This window comes from Bombina bombina, chromosome 8, assembly GCF_027579735.1.
Source record: "Bombina bombina isolate aBomBom1 chromosome 8, aBomBom1.pri, whole genome shotgun sequence".
Classification (NCBI taxonomy): domain Eukaryota; kingdom Metazoa; phylum Chordata; class Amphibia; order Anura; family Bombinatoridae; genus Bombina; species Bombina bombina.
Window position 1 is genome coordinate 313767265 of NC_069506.1, and position 17027 is coordinate 313784291.

The 17027-nt window shown below is 42.7% G+C and overlaps 1 protein-coding gene across 1 annotated transcript in view; it reads left to right on the plus strand.

The window, feature by feature from the left end:
* Positions 1-17027, plus strand: part of GLB1L2 (galactosidase beta 1 like 2) — a 272576-nt gene that overhangs the window by 246496 nt on the left and 9053 nt on the right. The window contains exons 13-16 of the mRNA XM_053691520.1: positions 5070-5216; positions 5327-5398; positions 15189-15267; positions 16852-16939. Coding sequence (XP_053547495.1) covers positions 5070-5216; positions 5327-5398; positions 15189-15267; positions 16852-16939 — 386 coding nt within the window. The remainder of the gene's footprint in view (positions 1-5069; positions 5217-5326; positions 5399-15188; positions 15268-16851; positions 16940-17027) is intronic.

A 17027-nucleotide genomic window follows, 5' to 3' on the forward strand; every position in this document is an offset into this window, starting at 1 on the left:
CTTTCTGTATGCTTTTTTTTTAAAGAGAAAAATGTAGTAAATGACATACTAATAAAAATAAAATAACTTATCCAGCTTGGAGTTGAGAGGTTTGATTGTTTGTATGTGCAAATCATTTCAGCAACGTTCTAAGATGTCATAATATCAGTGTACAGAGTGTATCTAGCAAAAACAGAAAGAAAGTGCTGGATAAAAGCCCTTAGCATGAAAGCAAACATCAGGAACCTATGAGATAAAAGCATACAATGTAAAATATGCATCGCTGAGGCATTAGCCATCAGAACACTGGAAAAAATAGACAGTAGAAGCATTGTGGTATATATAACTATTAGATTTGTGTATTCAAATTCAGGCAATGACAGAAAATCCCTCATTTTGCTGAATTATTTGCATTCATTTGAAAACTAAAAATGATTGGCCTCTTTAAAGAATAAATTGATAAACGAATAAATGATCTTCAGGAAAAGATTAAGACATCAGGTCTCCAACATCTAGAAATTACATTTAGCAAATGCTTTCTGTAAATGTTTGTTTTTAATTTACACTTGTGATTGGCACTTTCAGTACTGGCATCTTCATAACCTCTCTTTTAAATGGGATTGCGCCTTTGTGATCGGGCTTTCAAATGGGATTGTACCTTTGTGACCGGGCTTTTAAATAGGATTGTACCTTTGTGACCGGGCTTTCAAACGGGATTGTGCCTTTGTGGCCGATCTTTCAAACGGGATTGCGCCTGTGTGATTGGGCTTTCAAACGGGATTGTGCCTTTGTGGCAGATCTTTCAAACAGGATTGTGCCTTTGTGATTGGGCTTTCAAATGGGATTGCGCCTTTATGACCAGGCTTTCAAATGGGATTGTGCCTTTGTGACCGGGATTTCAAATGGGATTGCGCCTTTGTGACCAGGCTTTCAAATGGGATTGTGCCTTTGTGACCGGGCTTTCAAATGGGATTGCGCCTTTGTGACAAGGCTTTCAAATGGAATTGTGCCTTTGTGACCGGGCTTTCAAATGGGATTGCACCTTTGTGGCCGATCTTTTAAACAGTATTGCGCTTTTGTGCTTGGGCTTTCAAACGGGATTGTGCCTTTGTGGCCGATCTTTCAAACGGGATTGCGCCTGTGTGATTGGGCTTTCAAACAGGATTGTGCCTTTGTGGCAGATCTTTCAAACAGGATTGTGCCTTTGTGATTGGGCTTTCAAATGGGATTGCGCCTTTATGGCCAGGCTTTCAAATGGGATTGTGCCTTTGTGACCGGGCTTTCAAATGGGATTGCGCCTTTGTGACCAGGCTTTCAAATGGGATTGTGCCTTTGTGACCAGGCTTTCAAATGGGATTGCGCCTTTGTGACCAGGCTTTCAAATGGAATTGTGCCTTTGTGACCGGGCTTTCAAATGGGATTGCACCTTTGTGGCCGATCTTTTAAACAGGATTGCGCTTTTGTGATTGGGCTTTCAAACAGGATTGCACTTTTGTGATTGGGCTGTCAAACAGGATTGCACCTTTGTGACCGGGCTTTCAAACAGGATTGCACCTTTGTGATTGGGCTTTCAAACAGGATTGCATATTTGTGACAGGGCTTTCAAACAGGATTGCACCTTTGTGATGGGTCTTTCAAATGGGATTGCTCCTTTCTGACCAGGCTTTCAAATGGGATTGGGCCTTTGTAACCGGGCTTTCAAACACAATTGCGCTTTTGTGACCGTGCTTTCAAGCAGGATTGCGTCTTTGTGACGGATCTTTTAAACAGGTTTGCAACTTTGTGACCGGGCTTTCAAACAGGATTGGGCCTTTGTGACCAGGCTTTCAAACGGGATTGTGCCTTTGTGACCAGACTTTCAAATGGGATTGCTCCTTTGTGACCAGGCTTTCAAACAGGATTGTAACTTTGTGATCGGACTTTCAAACAGGATAGTGCCTTTGTGACCGGTCTTTCAAGTGGGGTTGCACCTTTGTGACAGAGCTTTCAAACAGGAGTGCACTTTTGTGACCGTGCTTTCAAGCGGGATTGGGCCTTTGTGACATATCTTTTAAACAGGATTGCGCCTTTGTGACTGGGCTTTCAAACGGGATTGCACCTTTGTGACCAGGCTTTCAGATAATAACATAATTTTTCTAGCCTCCAACTTGGCAAAAAAAGACATTTATTGGTTACATTGGGTCCAAAGAAACAGATACAACGTTTCAGACCTTTGCTAGGCCCTTAGTCATGTATTATATGATACATGACTAAGAGCCTAGCAAAGGCCTGAAACGTATCTGTTTCTTTGGACCAATGTAACCAAAAAAAGGTCTTTTTTTGCCAAGTTGGAGGCTGGAATAATTATGTTATTATCTGGATAAGAGGATCTGGCAAGTCTGTCATTCTGTGCCCCAGAGAAGAAAAGTGTGCTGTTTTCCAAACTTTGTTTGAAACTACTACTAATATGACCAGGCTTTAAAACAGGATTGTGCCTTTGTGACTGAATTTCAAACAGGATTGTACCTTTGTGATCGGACTTTCAAACAGGATTGTGCCTTTGTGATCAGGCTTTCAAACGGGATTGCACCTTTGTGACCGGGTTTTAAAACGGGATTAAGCCTTTCTGACCAGTCTTTCAAACAGGATTGCACATTTGTGATGGATCTTTCAAACAGGATTGCGCCTTTTTGACCGGGCTTTCAAATGAGATTGCATCTTTCTGACAGGTCTTTTAAATGGGATTGTTCCTTTGTGATTGGTCTTTTAAACGGGATTGCGTCTTTGTGACCAGTCTTTCAAACCAGATTGCACCTTTGTGACAGGTCTTTCAAATTGGATTGCTCCTTGGTGACTGGGCTTTCAAACAGGATTGAGCCTTTCTGACCAGTCTTTCAAACGGGATTGCACCTTTGTGACCGGGGTTTTAAATGGCATTGCACCTTTGTGATGGATCTTTCAAATGGGATTGTGCCTTTGTGACCAGGCTTTCAAACGGTATTGCACCTTTGTGACCGGGCTTTCAAACAAGATTGCGCCTTTGTGATGGGTCTTTCAAATGGTATTGTGCCTTTATGACCAGTCTTTCAAACAGGATTGTGCCTTTGTGACCAGGCTTTCAAACGGTATTTCACCTTTGTGAAGAGGCTTTCAAATGGTATTGCGCCTTTGTGACCGAGTTTTTAAACAGGATTGCGCTTTTGTAATAGTTTTTTCAAATGGGATTGTGCCTTTGTAACCAGTCTTTAAAACAGGATTGCACCTTTGTCACAAGTCTTTCAAACAGGACTGCGCCTTTGTGACCGTGCTTTCAAATGGTCTTTTAAACAGGATTGCGTCTTTATAACTGGGCTTTCAAACGGGATTGAGCTTTTGCGATCTGGCTTTTAAACAGGATCAGGCTTTCTAACTGTGTTGTTTTCAGTTTTTGTAACTACATTATTGAATTCCCGGTCACAAAGGCGTGAACCTGTTTAAAAGCCTGGTCACAAAGGAGCGGAATCCTTTTGAAATCATGTTTATGAAAGCACTATCCCTAAATCCAGAATCAATTTTGGATTGTGATAATCTGAAATACGTGCTTCCAATATTGAACAAAACTCTAGGTAGCTGATATTGGAACTATTGTGATTGACCCTTATGTTAGCTGTTGACTGTATTCTTTAAACATGTTGAGCAAAAAGAGGCTGCTTCTTGGGTGGTAACTAGCCATAGAACAAGCTATTATGCTATTGTTCGTTGCCAGGTTGAGCGCTTCTCTCTTTTTATTTATGCAAATTATGACACTTGGGGAAGTCTCCCTAAGTGTGATGCGGGAATCCAGACGTGGACCTGTTGCTCAGTGTGCCTAGAGGGATATGGCTGCACCTCACTGACGAGGCCCACAATAGGCAGAAACGTATGTCTGGGGTTTTGCTGTTTCTCTTGTTCAGAGAGGGATTGCCTGGTATTTCGGGGCTGGACTGTACTGTGAAGTCAGGATCAGACTGATACGCTTCAGGAAAGTTCTTCTCTGTGAAAGGCACATGTTGAGCAAAAAGAGGCTGCTTCTTGGGTGGTAACTATCCTTAGAACAAGCTATTATGCTATTGTTTGTTCCCAGGTTGAGCGCTTCTCTCTTTTTATTTATGCAAGTTATGACACTTAGGGAAGTCTCCCTAAGTGTGATGTGGGAATCCAGACGTGGACCCGTTGCTCAGTGTGCCTAGAGGGATATGGCTGCACCTCACTGACGAGGCCCACAATAGGCCGAAACGTATGTCTGGGGTTTTGCTGTTTCTCTTGTTCAGAGGGGGATTGCCTGGTATTTTGGGGCTGGACTGTACTCTGAAGTCAGGATCAGACTGATATGCTTCAGGAAAGTTCTTCTCTGTGAAAGGCACATGTTGACCAAAAGAGGCTGCTTCTTGGGTGGTAACTAGCCTTTGAACAAGCTATTATGCTATTGTTCGTTCCCAGGTTGAGCGCTTCTCTCTTTTTATTTATGCATAGTTTTATTATCAATGAAGCGATAGATGTGCAATGTTGTAACCTAGTTTTCCATTATCTACTCATCTTGCTGAGGCTAACAGGGGAGAGCTCTAAATCAGTCAATAGAGTGGGTAATATAGCAAAGGGACAGTAAAGTCAAAACTAAATGTTCATGATTCAGATAGTGCATGCAGTTTTAAACGACTTTCCAATTCACTTTTTTTTTCCTATTTGCTTTGTTCTCCTGGCATCCTTAAAGAGTATATCTAGGTAGGCTAATATGAGCTTAGGAGCATCCACATGTCTTTAGCATTCTATGGCAGCAATATTAGCAACACTGTATAATACTACAATAAACAATGTTGCAAGCACAGCTGCCAGGTGGCTAAAGACGTGCACACTCCTGAGCTCACCTAGGATCACTCTTTAAAAAAGGATATCAAAGAATAAGGCAAAATTGATAATAGAAGTAAATTTGAAAGCTGTTTAGAATTTCATGCCCTAACCAGTCAATTTAAGTTTAATTTTGACTTTACTGTCCCTTATACTGTATACTGAAAGTATAGTGCAAATGCTTTTTTTACTACACATAATTAAATATTGTATATTACAGTATCAGGGTTTATTTGCTGTTTCCACAGCCGTTAAAGTCAGAGGACCCTGTAAATATGGAAAACCTCCCAGTGAATAATGGGAATGGCCAGTCCTACGGTTATACTTTATATGAGTCAATCATATATGGAGGTGGAAAATTCGACTCCAAGGGGAATGTTCGCGATAGAGCTCAGGTGAGTTTATGTAAATTGAAGAAAGATTAATGCTACGCAATCGAGATGACATACCTGTCACGCTGTTTACCTTAGTTGCAACTATTAAAATAAATACATTTTATTTTCAGATTTTTGTGGGGACCCAGTCTGTTGGCACTGTGGATTATAAAAACCATGAGCTGCAAATTCCCGAAGTCCCAGTGAGTACAACTCATATGTCTGACTGACTTGCAGGTTACAGACATCAGGTTGCAGGTACACAGACATCAGGTTGCACGTTACAGACATCAGTTTGGAGGTTACAGACCAGGTTGCAGGTTACAGACATCAGTTTGCAGGTTAGAAACATCAGTTTGGAGGTTACAGACATCAGGTTGCAGGTCACAGACATCAGGTTACAGGTACACAGACATCAGGTATACAGACATCAGTTTGCAGGTATACAGACATCAGGTTACAGATATCAGTTTGCAGGTACACATACATCATGTTGCAGGTTACAGACATCAGGTTGCAGGTTACAGACATCAGTTTGCAGGTACACAGACATTGTGTTGCAGGTACACAGGCATCAGGTTGCAGGTGCACAGACATCAGGTTGCAGGTTACAGACATCAGTTTGCAGGTACACAGACATCAGTTTGCAGGTACACAGACATCAGTTTGCAGGTACACAGACATCCGTTTGCAGGTACACAGACATCATGGTAAAGGTACACAGACATCGTGTTGCAGGTACACCGACATCAGTTTGCAGGTACACAGATATCAGGTTACAGACATCAGTTTGCAGGTACACAGTCATCAAGTTACAGATATCAGTTTGCAGGTACACAGACATCAGGTTGCAGGTACACAGACATCAGTTTGCAGGTACACAGATATCGTGTTGCAGGTACACCGACATCAGTTTGCAGGTACACAGATATCAGGTTACAGACATCAGTTTGCAGGTACACAGTCATCAAGTTACAGATATCAGTTTGCAGGTACACAGACATCAGTTTGCAGGTACACAGACATCAGGTTGCAGGCACACAGACATCAGTTTGCAGATACACAGACATCAGTTTGCAGGTACACAGACATCGTGTTGCAGGTACACAGACATCAGTTTGCAGGTACACAGACATCAGATTACAGACATCAGTTTGCAGGTACACAGACATCAAGTTACAGACATCAGTTTCCAGGTACTAGACATCAGTTTGCAGGTTACAGACATCAGTTTGCAGGTCACAGACATCAGGTTACAGGTACACAGACATCAGGTATACAGACATCAGTTTGCAGGTATACAGACATCAGGTTACAGATATCAGTTTGCAGGTACACATACATCATGTTGCAGGTTACAGACATCAGGTTGCAGGTTACAGACATCAGTTTGCAGGTACACAGACATTGTGTTGCAGGTACACAGGCATCAGGTTGCAGGTGCACAGACATCAGGTTGCAGGTTACAGACATCAGGTGGCAGGTGCACAGACATCAGGTTGCAGGTTACAGACATCAGTTTGCAGGTACACAGACATCAGTTTGCAGGTACACAGACATCATGTTGCAGGTACACAGACATTGTGTTGCAGGTACACCAACATCAGTTTGCAGGTACACAGATATCAGGTTACAGACATCAGTTTGCATGTACACAGTCATCAAGTTACAGACATCAGTTTGCAGGTACACAGTCATCAAGTTACAGACATCAGTTTGCAGGTACACAGACATCAGTTTGCAGGTACACAGACATCAGGTTACAGGCACACAGACATCAGTTTGCAGGCACACAGACATCAGTTTGCAGGTACACAGACATCGTGTTGCAGGTACACAGACATCAGGTTGCAGGTGCACAGACATCAGGTTGCAAGTTACAGACATCAGGTGGCAGGTGCACAGACATCAGGTTGCAGGTTACAGACATCAGTTTGCAGGTACACAGACATCAGTTTGCAGGTACACAGACATCCGTTTGCAGGTACACAGACATCATGGCAAAGGTACACAGACATCGTGTTGCAGGTACACCGACATCAGTTTGCAGGTACACAGATATCAGGTTACAGACATCAGTTTGCAGGTACACAGTCATCAAGTTACAGATATCAGTTTGCAGGTACACAGACATCAGTTTGCAGGTACACAGACATCAGTTTGCAGGTACACAGACATCAGTTTGCAGGTACACAGACATCAGGTTGCAGATACACAGACATCAGTTTGCAGGTACACAGATATCGTGTTGCAGGTACACCGACATCAGTTTGCAGGTACACAGATATCAGGTTACAGACATCAGTTTGCAGGTACACAGTCATCAAGTTACAGATATCATTTTGCAGGTACACAGACATCATGTTGCAGGTACACAGACATCAGTTTGCAGGTACACAGACATCAGGTTGCAGGCACACAGACATCAGTTTGCAGATACACAGACATCAGTTTGCAGGTACACAGACATCGTGTTGCAGGTACACAGACATCAGTTTGCAGGTACACAGACATCAGATTACAGACATCAGTTTGCAGGTACACAGACATCAAGTTACAGACATCAGTTTCCAGGTACACAGACATCAGTTTGCAGGTACACAGACATCAGTTTGCAGGTACACAGACATCCGTTTGCAGGTACACAGACATCAGTTTGCAGGTACACATACATCATGTTGCAGGTACGCAGACATCAGTTTGCAGGTACACAGACATCAGTTTGCAGGTACACTGACATCATGTTACAGACATTAGTTTACAGGTACACAGACATCAAGTTACAGGCATCAGTTTGCAGGTACACAGACATCATGTTGCAGGTACACAGACATCAAGTTACAGACATCCGTTTGCAGGTACACAGACATCATGTTGCAGGTACACAGACATCAGTTTGCAGGTACACAGACATCAGTTTGCAGGTACACAGACATCAGGTTGCAGACATTAGTTTACAGGTACACAGACATCAAGTTACAGACATCAGTTTGCAGGGACACAGACATCAGTTTGTAGGTTACAGACATCAGGTTACAGACATCAGTTTGTAGGTATACAGACATCGGGTTACAGATATCAGTTTCCAGGTACACATACATCATGTTGCAGGTTACAGACATCTGGTTGCAGGTACACAGTCATCAGTTTGCAGGTATACAGACATCAGGTTGCAGGTTACAGACATCAGTTTGCAGGTACACAGACATAAGGTTGCAGGTTACAGACATCAGGTGGCAGGTACACAGACATCAGGTTGCAGGTTACAGACATCAGTTTGCAGGTACACAGACATCAGTTTGCAGGTACACAGACATCATGTTGCAGGTACACAGACATTGTTTTGCAGGTACACAGACATCAGTTTGCAGGTACACAGACATCAGTTTGCAGGTTACAGACATCAGGTTGCAGGTACACAGATATCAGTTTGCAGGTACACAGACATCAGGTTACAGACATCAGTTTGCAGGTACACAGACATCAAGTTACATACATCAGTTTGCAGGTACACAGACATCAGTTTGCAGGTACACAGACATCAGGTTGCAGGTTACAGACATCAGGTTGTAGGTTACAGACATCAGGTTACAGGTTACAGACATCAGTTTGCAGGTTACAGACATCAGTTTGCAGGTTACAGACATCAGTTTGCAGGTTACAGACATCAGGTTGCAGGTACACAGCCATCAGGTTGCAGGTACACAGACATCAGGTTGCAGGTTACAGACATCAGTTTGAAGGTTACAGACATCAGGTTGCAGGTTACAGACATCAGGTTGCAGGTTACAGACATCAGGTTGCAGGTTACAGACATCAGTTTGAAGGTTACAGACATCAGGTTGCAGGTTACAGACATCAGGTTGCAGGTTACAGACATCAGGTTACAGACATCAGTTTGCAGGTTACAGACATCAGTTTGCAGGTTACAGACATCAGTTTGCAGGTTACAGACATCAGTTTGAAGGTTACAGACATCAGGTTGCAGGTTACAGACATCAGGTTGCAGGTTACAGACATCAGGTTGCAGGTTACAGACATCAGTTTGAAGGTTACAGACATCAGGTTGCAGGTTACAGACATCAGGTTGCAGGTTACAGACATCAGGTTACAGACATCAGTTTGCAGGTTACAGACATCAGTTTGCAGGTTACAGACATCAGTTTGCAGGTTACAGACATCAGGTTGCAGGTTACAGACATCAGGTTGCAGGTACACAGACATCAGGTTGCAGGTTACAGACATCAGGTCGCAGGTTACAGACATCAGGTCACAGGTTACAGACATCAGTTTGCAGGTTACAGACATCAGTTTGCAGGTTACAGACATCAGGTTGCAGGTACACAGACATCGGGTTGCAGGTACACAGACATCAGGTTGCAGGTACACAGACATCAGGTTGCAGGTTACAGACATCAGGTTGCAGGTTACAGACATCAGGTTGCAGGTACACAGACATCAGGTTGCAGGTTACAGACATCAGGTTGCAGGTACACAGACATCAGGTTGCAGGTACACAGACATCAGGTTGCAGGTTACAGACATCAGGTTGCAGGTTACAGACATCAGGTTGCAGGTACACAGACATCAGGTTGCAGGTTACAGACATCAGTTTGAAGGTTACAGACATCAGGTTGCAGGTTACAGACATCAGGTTGCAGGTACACAGACATCAGGTTGCAGGTACACAGACATCAGGTTGCAGGTTACAGACATCAGGTTGCAGGTACACAGACATCAGGTTGCAGGTACACAGACATCAGGTTGCAGGTTACAGACATCAGGTTGCAGGTTACAGACATCAGGTTGCAGGTACACAGACATCAGGTTGCAGGTTACAGACATCAGTTTGAAGGTTACAGACATCAGGTTGCAGGTTACAGACATCAGGTTGCAGGTACACAGACATCAGGTTACAGACATCAGGTTGCAGGTTACAGACATCAGGTTACAGGTTACAGACATCAGGTTGCAGGTTACAGACATCAGGTTGCAGGTTACAGACATCAGTTTGCAGGTTACAGACATCAGGTTGCATGTTACAGACATCAGTTTGCAGGTACACAGACATCAGGTTGCAGGTACACAGACATCAGGTTGCAGGTTACAGACATCAGGTTGCAGGTACACAGACATCAGGTTGCAGGTTACAGACATCAGTTTGCAGGTTACAGACATCAGGTTACAGGTTACAGACATCAGGTTGCATGTTACAGACATCAGGTTACAGGTTACAGACATCAGGTTGCAGGTTACAGACATCAGGTTGCAGGTTACAGACATCAGTTTGCAGGTTACAGACATCAGTTTGCAGGTTACAGACATCAGGTTGCAGGTTACAGACATCAGGTTACAGGTTACAGACATCAGGTTGCAGGTTACAGACATCAGGTTGCAGGTTACAGACATCAGTTTGCAGGTTACAGACATCAGGTTGCATGTTACAGACATCAGTTTGCAGGTACACAGACATCAGGTTGCAGGTTACAGACATCAGGTTGCAGGTTACAGACATCAGGTCACAGGTTACAGACATCAGGTTGCAGGTTACAGACATCAGGTTGCAGGTTACAGACATCAGTTTGCAGGTTACAGACATCAGGTTGCATGTACACAGACATCAGGTTGCAGGTTACAGACATCAGGTTGCAGGTACACAGACATCAGTTTGCAGGTACACAGACATCAGGTTGCAGGTACACAGACATCAGGTTGCAGGTACACAGACATCAGGTTGCATGTACACAGACATCAGGTTGCAGGTTACAGACATCAGGTTGCAGGTACACAGACATCAGGTTACAGACATCAGGTTGCAGGTTACAGACATCAGGTTACAGGTTACAGACATCAGGTTGCAGGTTACAGACATCAGGTTGCAGGTTACAGACATCAGGTTACAGGTTACAGACATCAGTTTGCAGGTTACAGACATCAGTTTGCAGGTTACAGACATCAGGTTGCAGGTTACAGACATCAGTTTGAAGGTTACAGACATCAGGTTGCAGGTTACAGACATCAGGTTGCAGGTTACAGACATCAGTTTGCAGGTTACAGACATCAGTTTGCAGGTACACAGACATCAGGTTGCATGTTACAGACATCAGTTTGCAGGTACACAGACATCAGGTTGCAGGTACACAGACATCAGGTTGCAGGTTACAGACATCAGGTTGCAGGTACACAGACATCAGGTTGCAGGTTACAGACATCAGTTTGCAGGTTACAGACATCAGGTTGCAGGTACACAGACATCAGGTTGCAGGTACACAGACATCAGGTTGCAGGTTACAGACATCAGGTTGCAGGTACACAGACATCAGGTTGCAGGTACACAGACATCAGGTTGCAGGTTACAGACATCAGTTTGCAGGTTACAGACATCAGGTTGCAGGTACACAGACATCAGGTTGCAGGTACACAGACATCAGGTTGCAGGTTACAGACATCAGGTTGCAGGTTACAGACATCAGGTTGCAGGTTACAGACATCAGGTTGCAGGTACACAGACATCAGGTTGCAGGTTACAGACATCAGGTTGCAGGTACACAGACATCAGGTTGCAGGTTACAGACATCAGTTTGAAGGTTACAGACATCAGGTTGCAGGTTACAGACATCAGGTTGCAGGTACACAGACATCAGGTTGCAGGTTACAGACATCAGTTTGCAGGTACACAGACATTGTGTTGCAGGTACACAGGCATCAGGTTGCAGGTACACAGACATCAGGTTGCAGGTTACAGACATCAGGTTGCAGGTTACAGACATCAGGTTGCAGGTACACAGACATCAGGTTGCAGGTTACAGACATCAGTTTGCAGGTACACAGACATTGTGTTGCAGGTACACAGGCATCAGGTTGCAGGTACACAGACATCAGGTTGCAGGTTACAGACATCAGGTTGCAGGTTACAGACATCAGTTTGAAGGTTACAGACATCAGGTTGCAGGTTACAGACATCAGGTTGCAGGTTACAGACATCAGTTTGAAGGTTACAGACATCAGGTTGCAGGTTACAGACATCAGGTTGCAGGTTACAGACATCAGGTTGCAGGTTACAGACATCAGGTTGCAGGTTACAGACATCAGGTTGCAGGTTACAGACATCAGTTTGAAGGTTACAGACATCAGGTTGCAGGTTACAGACATCAGTTTGAAGGTTACAGACATCAGGTTGCAGGTTACAGACATCAGGTTGCAGGTTACAGACATCAGTTTGAAGGTTACAGACATCAGGTTGCAGGTTACAGACATCAGTTTGAAGGTTACAGACATCAGGTTGCAGGTTACAGACATCAGGTTGCAGGTTACAGACATCAGGTTGCAGGTTACAGACATCAGGTTGCAGGTACACAGACATCAGGTTGCAGGTTACAGACATCAGGTTGCAGGTACACAGACATCAGGTTGCAGGTTACAGACATCAGTTTGAAGGTTACAGACATCAGGTTGCAGGTTACAGACATCAGGTTGCAGGTACACAGACATCAGGTTGCAGGTACACAGACATCAGGTTGCAGGTACACAGACATCAGGTTGCAGGTTACAGACATCAGTTTGCAGGTTACAGACATCAGGTTGCAGGTTACAGACATCAGTTTGCAGGTTACAGACATCAGGTTGCAGGTTACAGACATCAGTTTGAAGGTTACAGACATCAGGTTGCAGGTTACAGACATCAGGTTGCAGGTTACAGACATCAGGTTGCAGGTTACAGACATTAGGTTGCATGTACACAGACATCAGGTTGCAGGTACACAGACATCAGGTTGCAGGTACACAGACATCAGGTTGCAGGTACACAGACATCAGGTTGCATGTACACAGACATCAGGTTGCAGGTACACAGACATCAGGTTGCATGTACACAGACATCAGGTTGCAGGTTACAGACATCAGGTTGCAGGTACACAGACATCAGGTTGCAGGTACACAGACATCAGGTTGCAGGTACACAGACATCAGGTTGCAGGTTACAGACATCAGTTTGCAGGTTACAGACATCAGTTTGCAGGTTACAGACATCAGGTTGCAGGTTACAGACATCAGTTTGAAGGTTACAGACATCAGGTTGCAGGTTACAGACATCAGGTTGCAGGTTACAGACATCAGGTTGCAGGTTACAGACATTAGGTTGCATGTACACAGACATCAGGTTGCAGGTACACAGACATCAGGTTGCAGGTACACAGACATCAGGTTGCAGGTACACAGACATCAGGTTGCATGTACACAGACATCAGGTTGCAGGTACACAGACATCAGGTTGCATGTACACAGACATCAGGTTGCAGGTTACAGACATCAGGTTGCAGGTACACAGACATCAGGTTGCAGGTTACAGACATCAGTTTGAAGGTTACAGACATCAGGTTGCAGGTTACAGACATCAGGTTGCAGGTTACAGACATCAGGTTGCAGGTTACAGACATCAGGTTGCAGGTTACAGACATCAGGTTGCAGGTTACAGACATCAGGTTGCAGGTACACAGACATCAGGTTGCAGGTTACAGACATCAGTTTGAAGGTTACAGACATCAGGTTGCAGGTTACAGACATCAGGTTGCAGGTACACAGACATCAGGTTGCAGGTTACAGACATCAGGTTGCAGGTTACAGACATCAGGTTGCAGGTTACAGACATCAGGTTGCAGGTTACAGACATCAGGTTGCAGGTTACAGACATCAGGTTGCAGGTTACAGACATCAGGTTGCAGGTTACAGACATCAGTTTGAAGGTTACAGACATCAGGTTGCAGGTTACAGACATCAGGTTGCAGGTACACAGACATAGAATACTCTGTTTGATGATTCCCTACAGATGCTTCATTCTCTCAGTCCATTGCCATAGGTTTACAATGTTACCTGGTCTAATGTCTCAAGTAAATGTCTGCTTTACAAGGAACAAATCAAATTTACAACCTTCATACAACAAACATATTAAACATATAGAAAATATGTATTTACTCTGTATTTATTGTTCCTCACTGATGGTAGTCTGGTGTACAACCAGTGGAAGAGCATCAATTTCCTTACCAAAAAGATTTTAGTATTGAGAAATTTGTGTTTTTCCCCAATTTATTTCCCTGCTATCAACATGTTAAAGTCAATGATTTTCCACAAACCTGGATCAACCAGTACACTAGTTTTCCCCCCAAAACGGTCTGATCCTAGGGTGTTCCCAAACCAGATGAGTTAGGCAGTGAGCATTTCTTTACTTGTCCTTCTTAAGCAACAGATTTAAACACCTCCTTGTGTAAAAATTGTGCTTTGCCCTCACTCCCTAAAAGGCTAAAAAGCTAATTCTGTATCCTACAAGTGCTGCCAGTCATATAACTGGTTTAGGCAATTTGTAGCATTTTACTCTTTGAGCTCAGGAGTATTTACACAAAAGCAAGAGGCATGTAATGTTCCTTTAATATGGTAGATAAGGACATGGCAAGACTGCTAGTTCCGATATCCATACAGATGTGGTTACATTGGCTAAAGGCAACTCTGTGTTATCTTCTCTCAGAATTCTCTGACCATCTAACTCAGTATAATAGTTTGGAGTTTCAACTGATTCTAATTATGTTCAATCAGAAAACCCAACTTCAGTTTTGTTTCCCTTCTGAAGAGTTTAATCGTTACAAGTGCTGATCATGCCTCCTCATACAGACAATTAATAATTTCCCTTTAACTGTAATTTCAGGTCAGTACACTATCATAATGTATAGGCGTGGGAGCAATGCATTTTACCCAATCAGCATGCACCTCCATTCCTTATAGAAATGCATTGTACGTACCCCTTGCACAGCATTATGGTACATGTTCACACTTTATGTGCTGCAGTAGGGAAGAAAGATGCTGCAGTTATTTCTCAGCTAGATAAACTGTAAACTAAACCCAAGGAACTGTGAGTCATCCCCTTTAAACAGGGACATAAAGAAAGGTTAGGTTTTTATTTCCTATCAAACATTTCCTGAATTGAACTTCACTTTTAATTCAAAGGGTTACAGAAAACTGAGAATACTGGTTGAGAACTGCGGACGTGTCAACTATGGACCCAAAATAAATGACCAACGTAAAGGTAAATAAATCACAGTGATTAACCGATGGCTAAGCTGGATTTCACACATCTTACGAATGTGACAAATTGATACATTTTAGAAAGGCAGATAAAGATGTTTGGGTTCATTATCTTGGTACCACTTGGTGCCTATATAAATCACTGAATAAACTCTTTTTTTGGAACTTTTGTGTTTTATTCAGAGTACTACCCTCTTTATAATGCTATAAATTCTGTAGCTGAACTTCTTACATTTTTTTCACCTGAGACCCCTTTTTGCCTTGGAATTGTTTTTTGCGACCCACATTATTATTATATAGTCCAAAAAATATAATATAATATTTTTTTGTTTTTTTATACATCAATATACCACACGAGCTAGGGGATTATTAGCAAAATTGCCTAAATATAACTTTCGTAGCCATTAGTAAAGGTTATACTCTTTACTGCATGTACCTTCCATGTAGGCTTCTCTTTCACACGTAGCGATGATTTGAAGATGTACAAAATTAGCTAAGCGCTTTCTTCACATTTAGCAAAATATAGGGACAAAAGTTACTCGCTCATTCACAAACACTCATGAATATATACACACACAAAAATACTCACTCACTCATACACTCACTCATACACACATACATGCACACACTCACTTATACACACACACACTCACTTATACACACACACACACACACTCACTCATACATACACATACATAAACACACTCATTCATACACGCACTCACACATACACGCACTCATACACACACACAAAAACTCACTCACTCATACACACATACATGCACACACTCACTTATACACACACTCACTCATACATACACATACATAAACACACTCATTCATACACGCACTCACACATACACGCACTCATACACACACACAAAAAACTCACTCACTCATACACTCACTCATACACACATACATGCACACACTCACTTATACACACACACACTCACTCATACATACACATAAACACACTCACTCATACACGCACTCATACACACACACACAAATACACACACACACATACACTCACTCATACACACACAAACACTCACACATACACTCAACACACTCACTCATACACACACACTCACTCATACATACACACACTCACTCATACATACAAACACACTCACTCATACATACAAACACACTCACTCATACATACATACACACACACTCATTTATACACACACACACTCACTCATACATACACACACTCACTCATACATACAAACACACTAACTCACTCATACACACACTCACTCATACATACAAACACACTCACTCATACATACATACACACACACTCATTTATACATACACACACTCACTCATACATACAAACACACTCACTCATACACACACTCACTCATACATACAAACACACTCACTCATACATACATACACACACACTCATTTATACATACACACACATACACACACACACACAGGACATTATCTGGTGGGGATCCTCAAAATTTGTAAATTTGTTAGTGATGCCATTAATTTCTAAAAGTTAGTGGAATTCTATCCCCTTCTCATTTATTTGCATACGTGCGATTTTATATGTTTCCTTCAGGTCTTGTTGGCGATGTGTATCTTAGAGATGTGGCACTGAAGAACTTTAGGATACAAAGTTTTGATATGAATGCTTCCTTTATAGACAGGTGAGATTTATGCTGTCTATTTTTAAAGTTCCAAGATTATATTTATTGTGATAAATTTAATTTATTTTTAAATAAAGTTGCATACTTT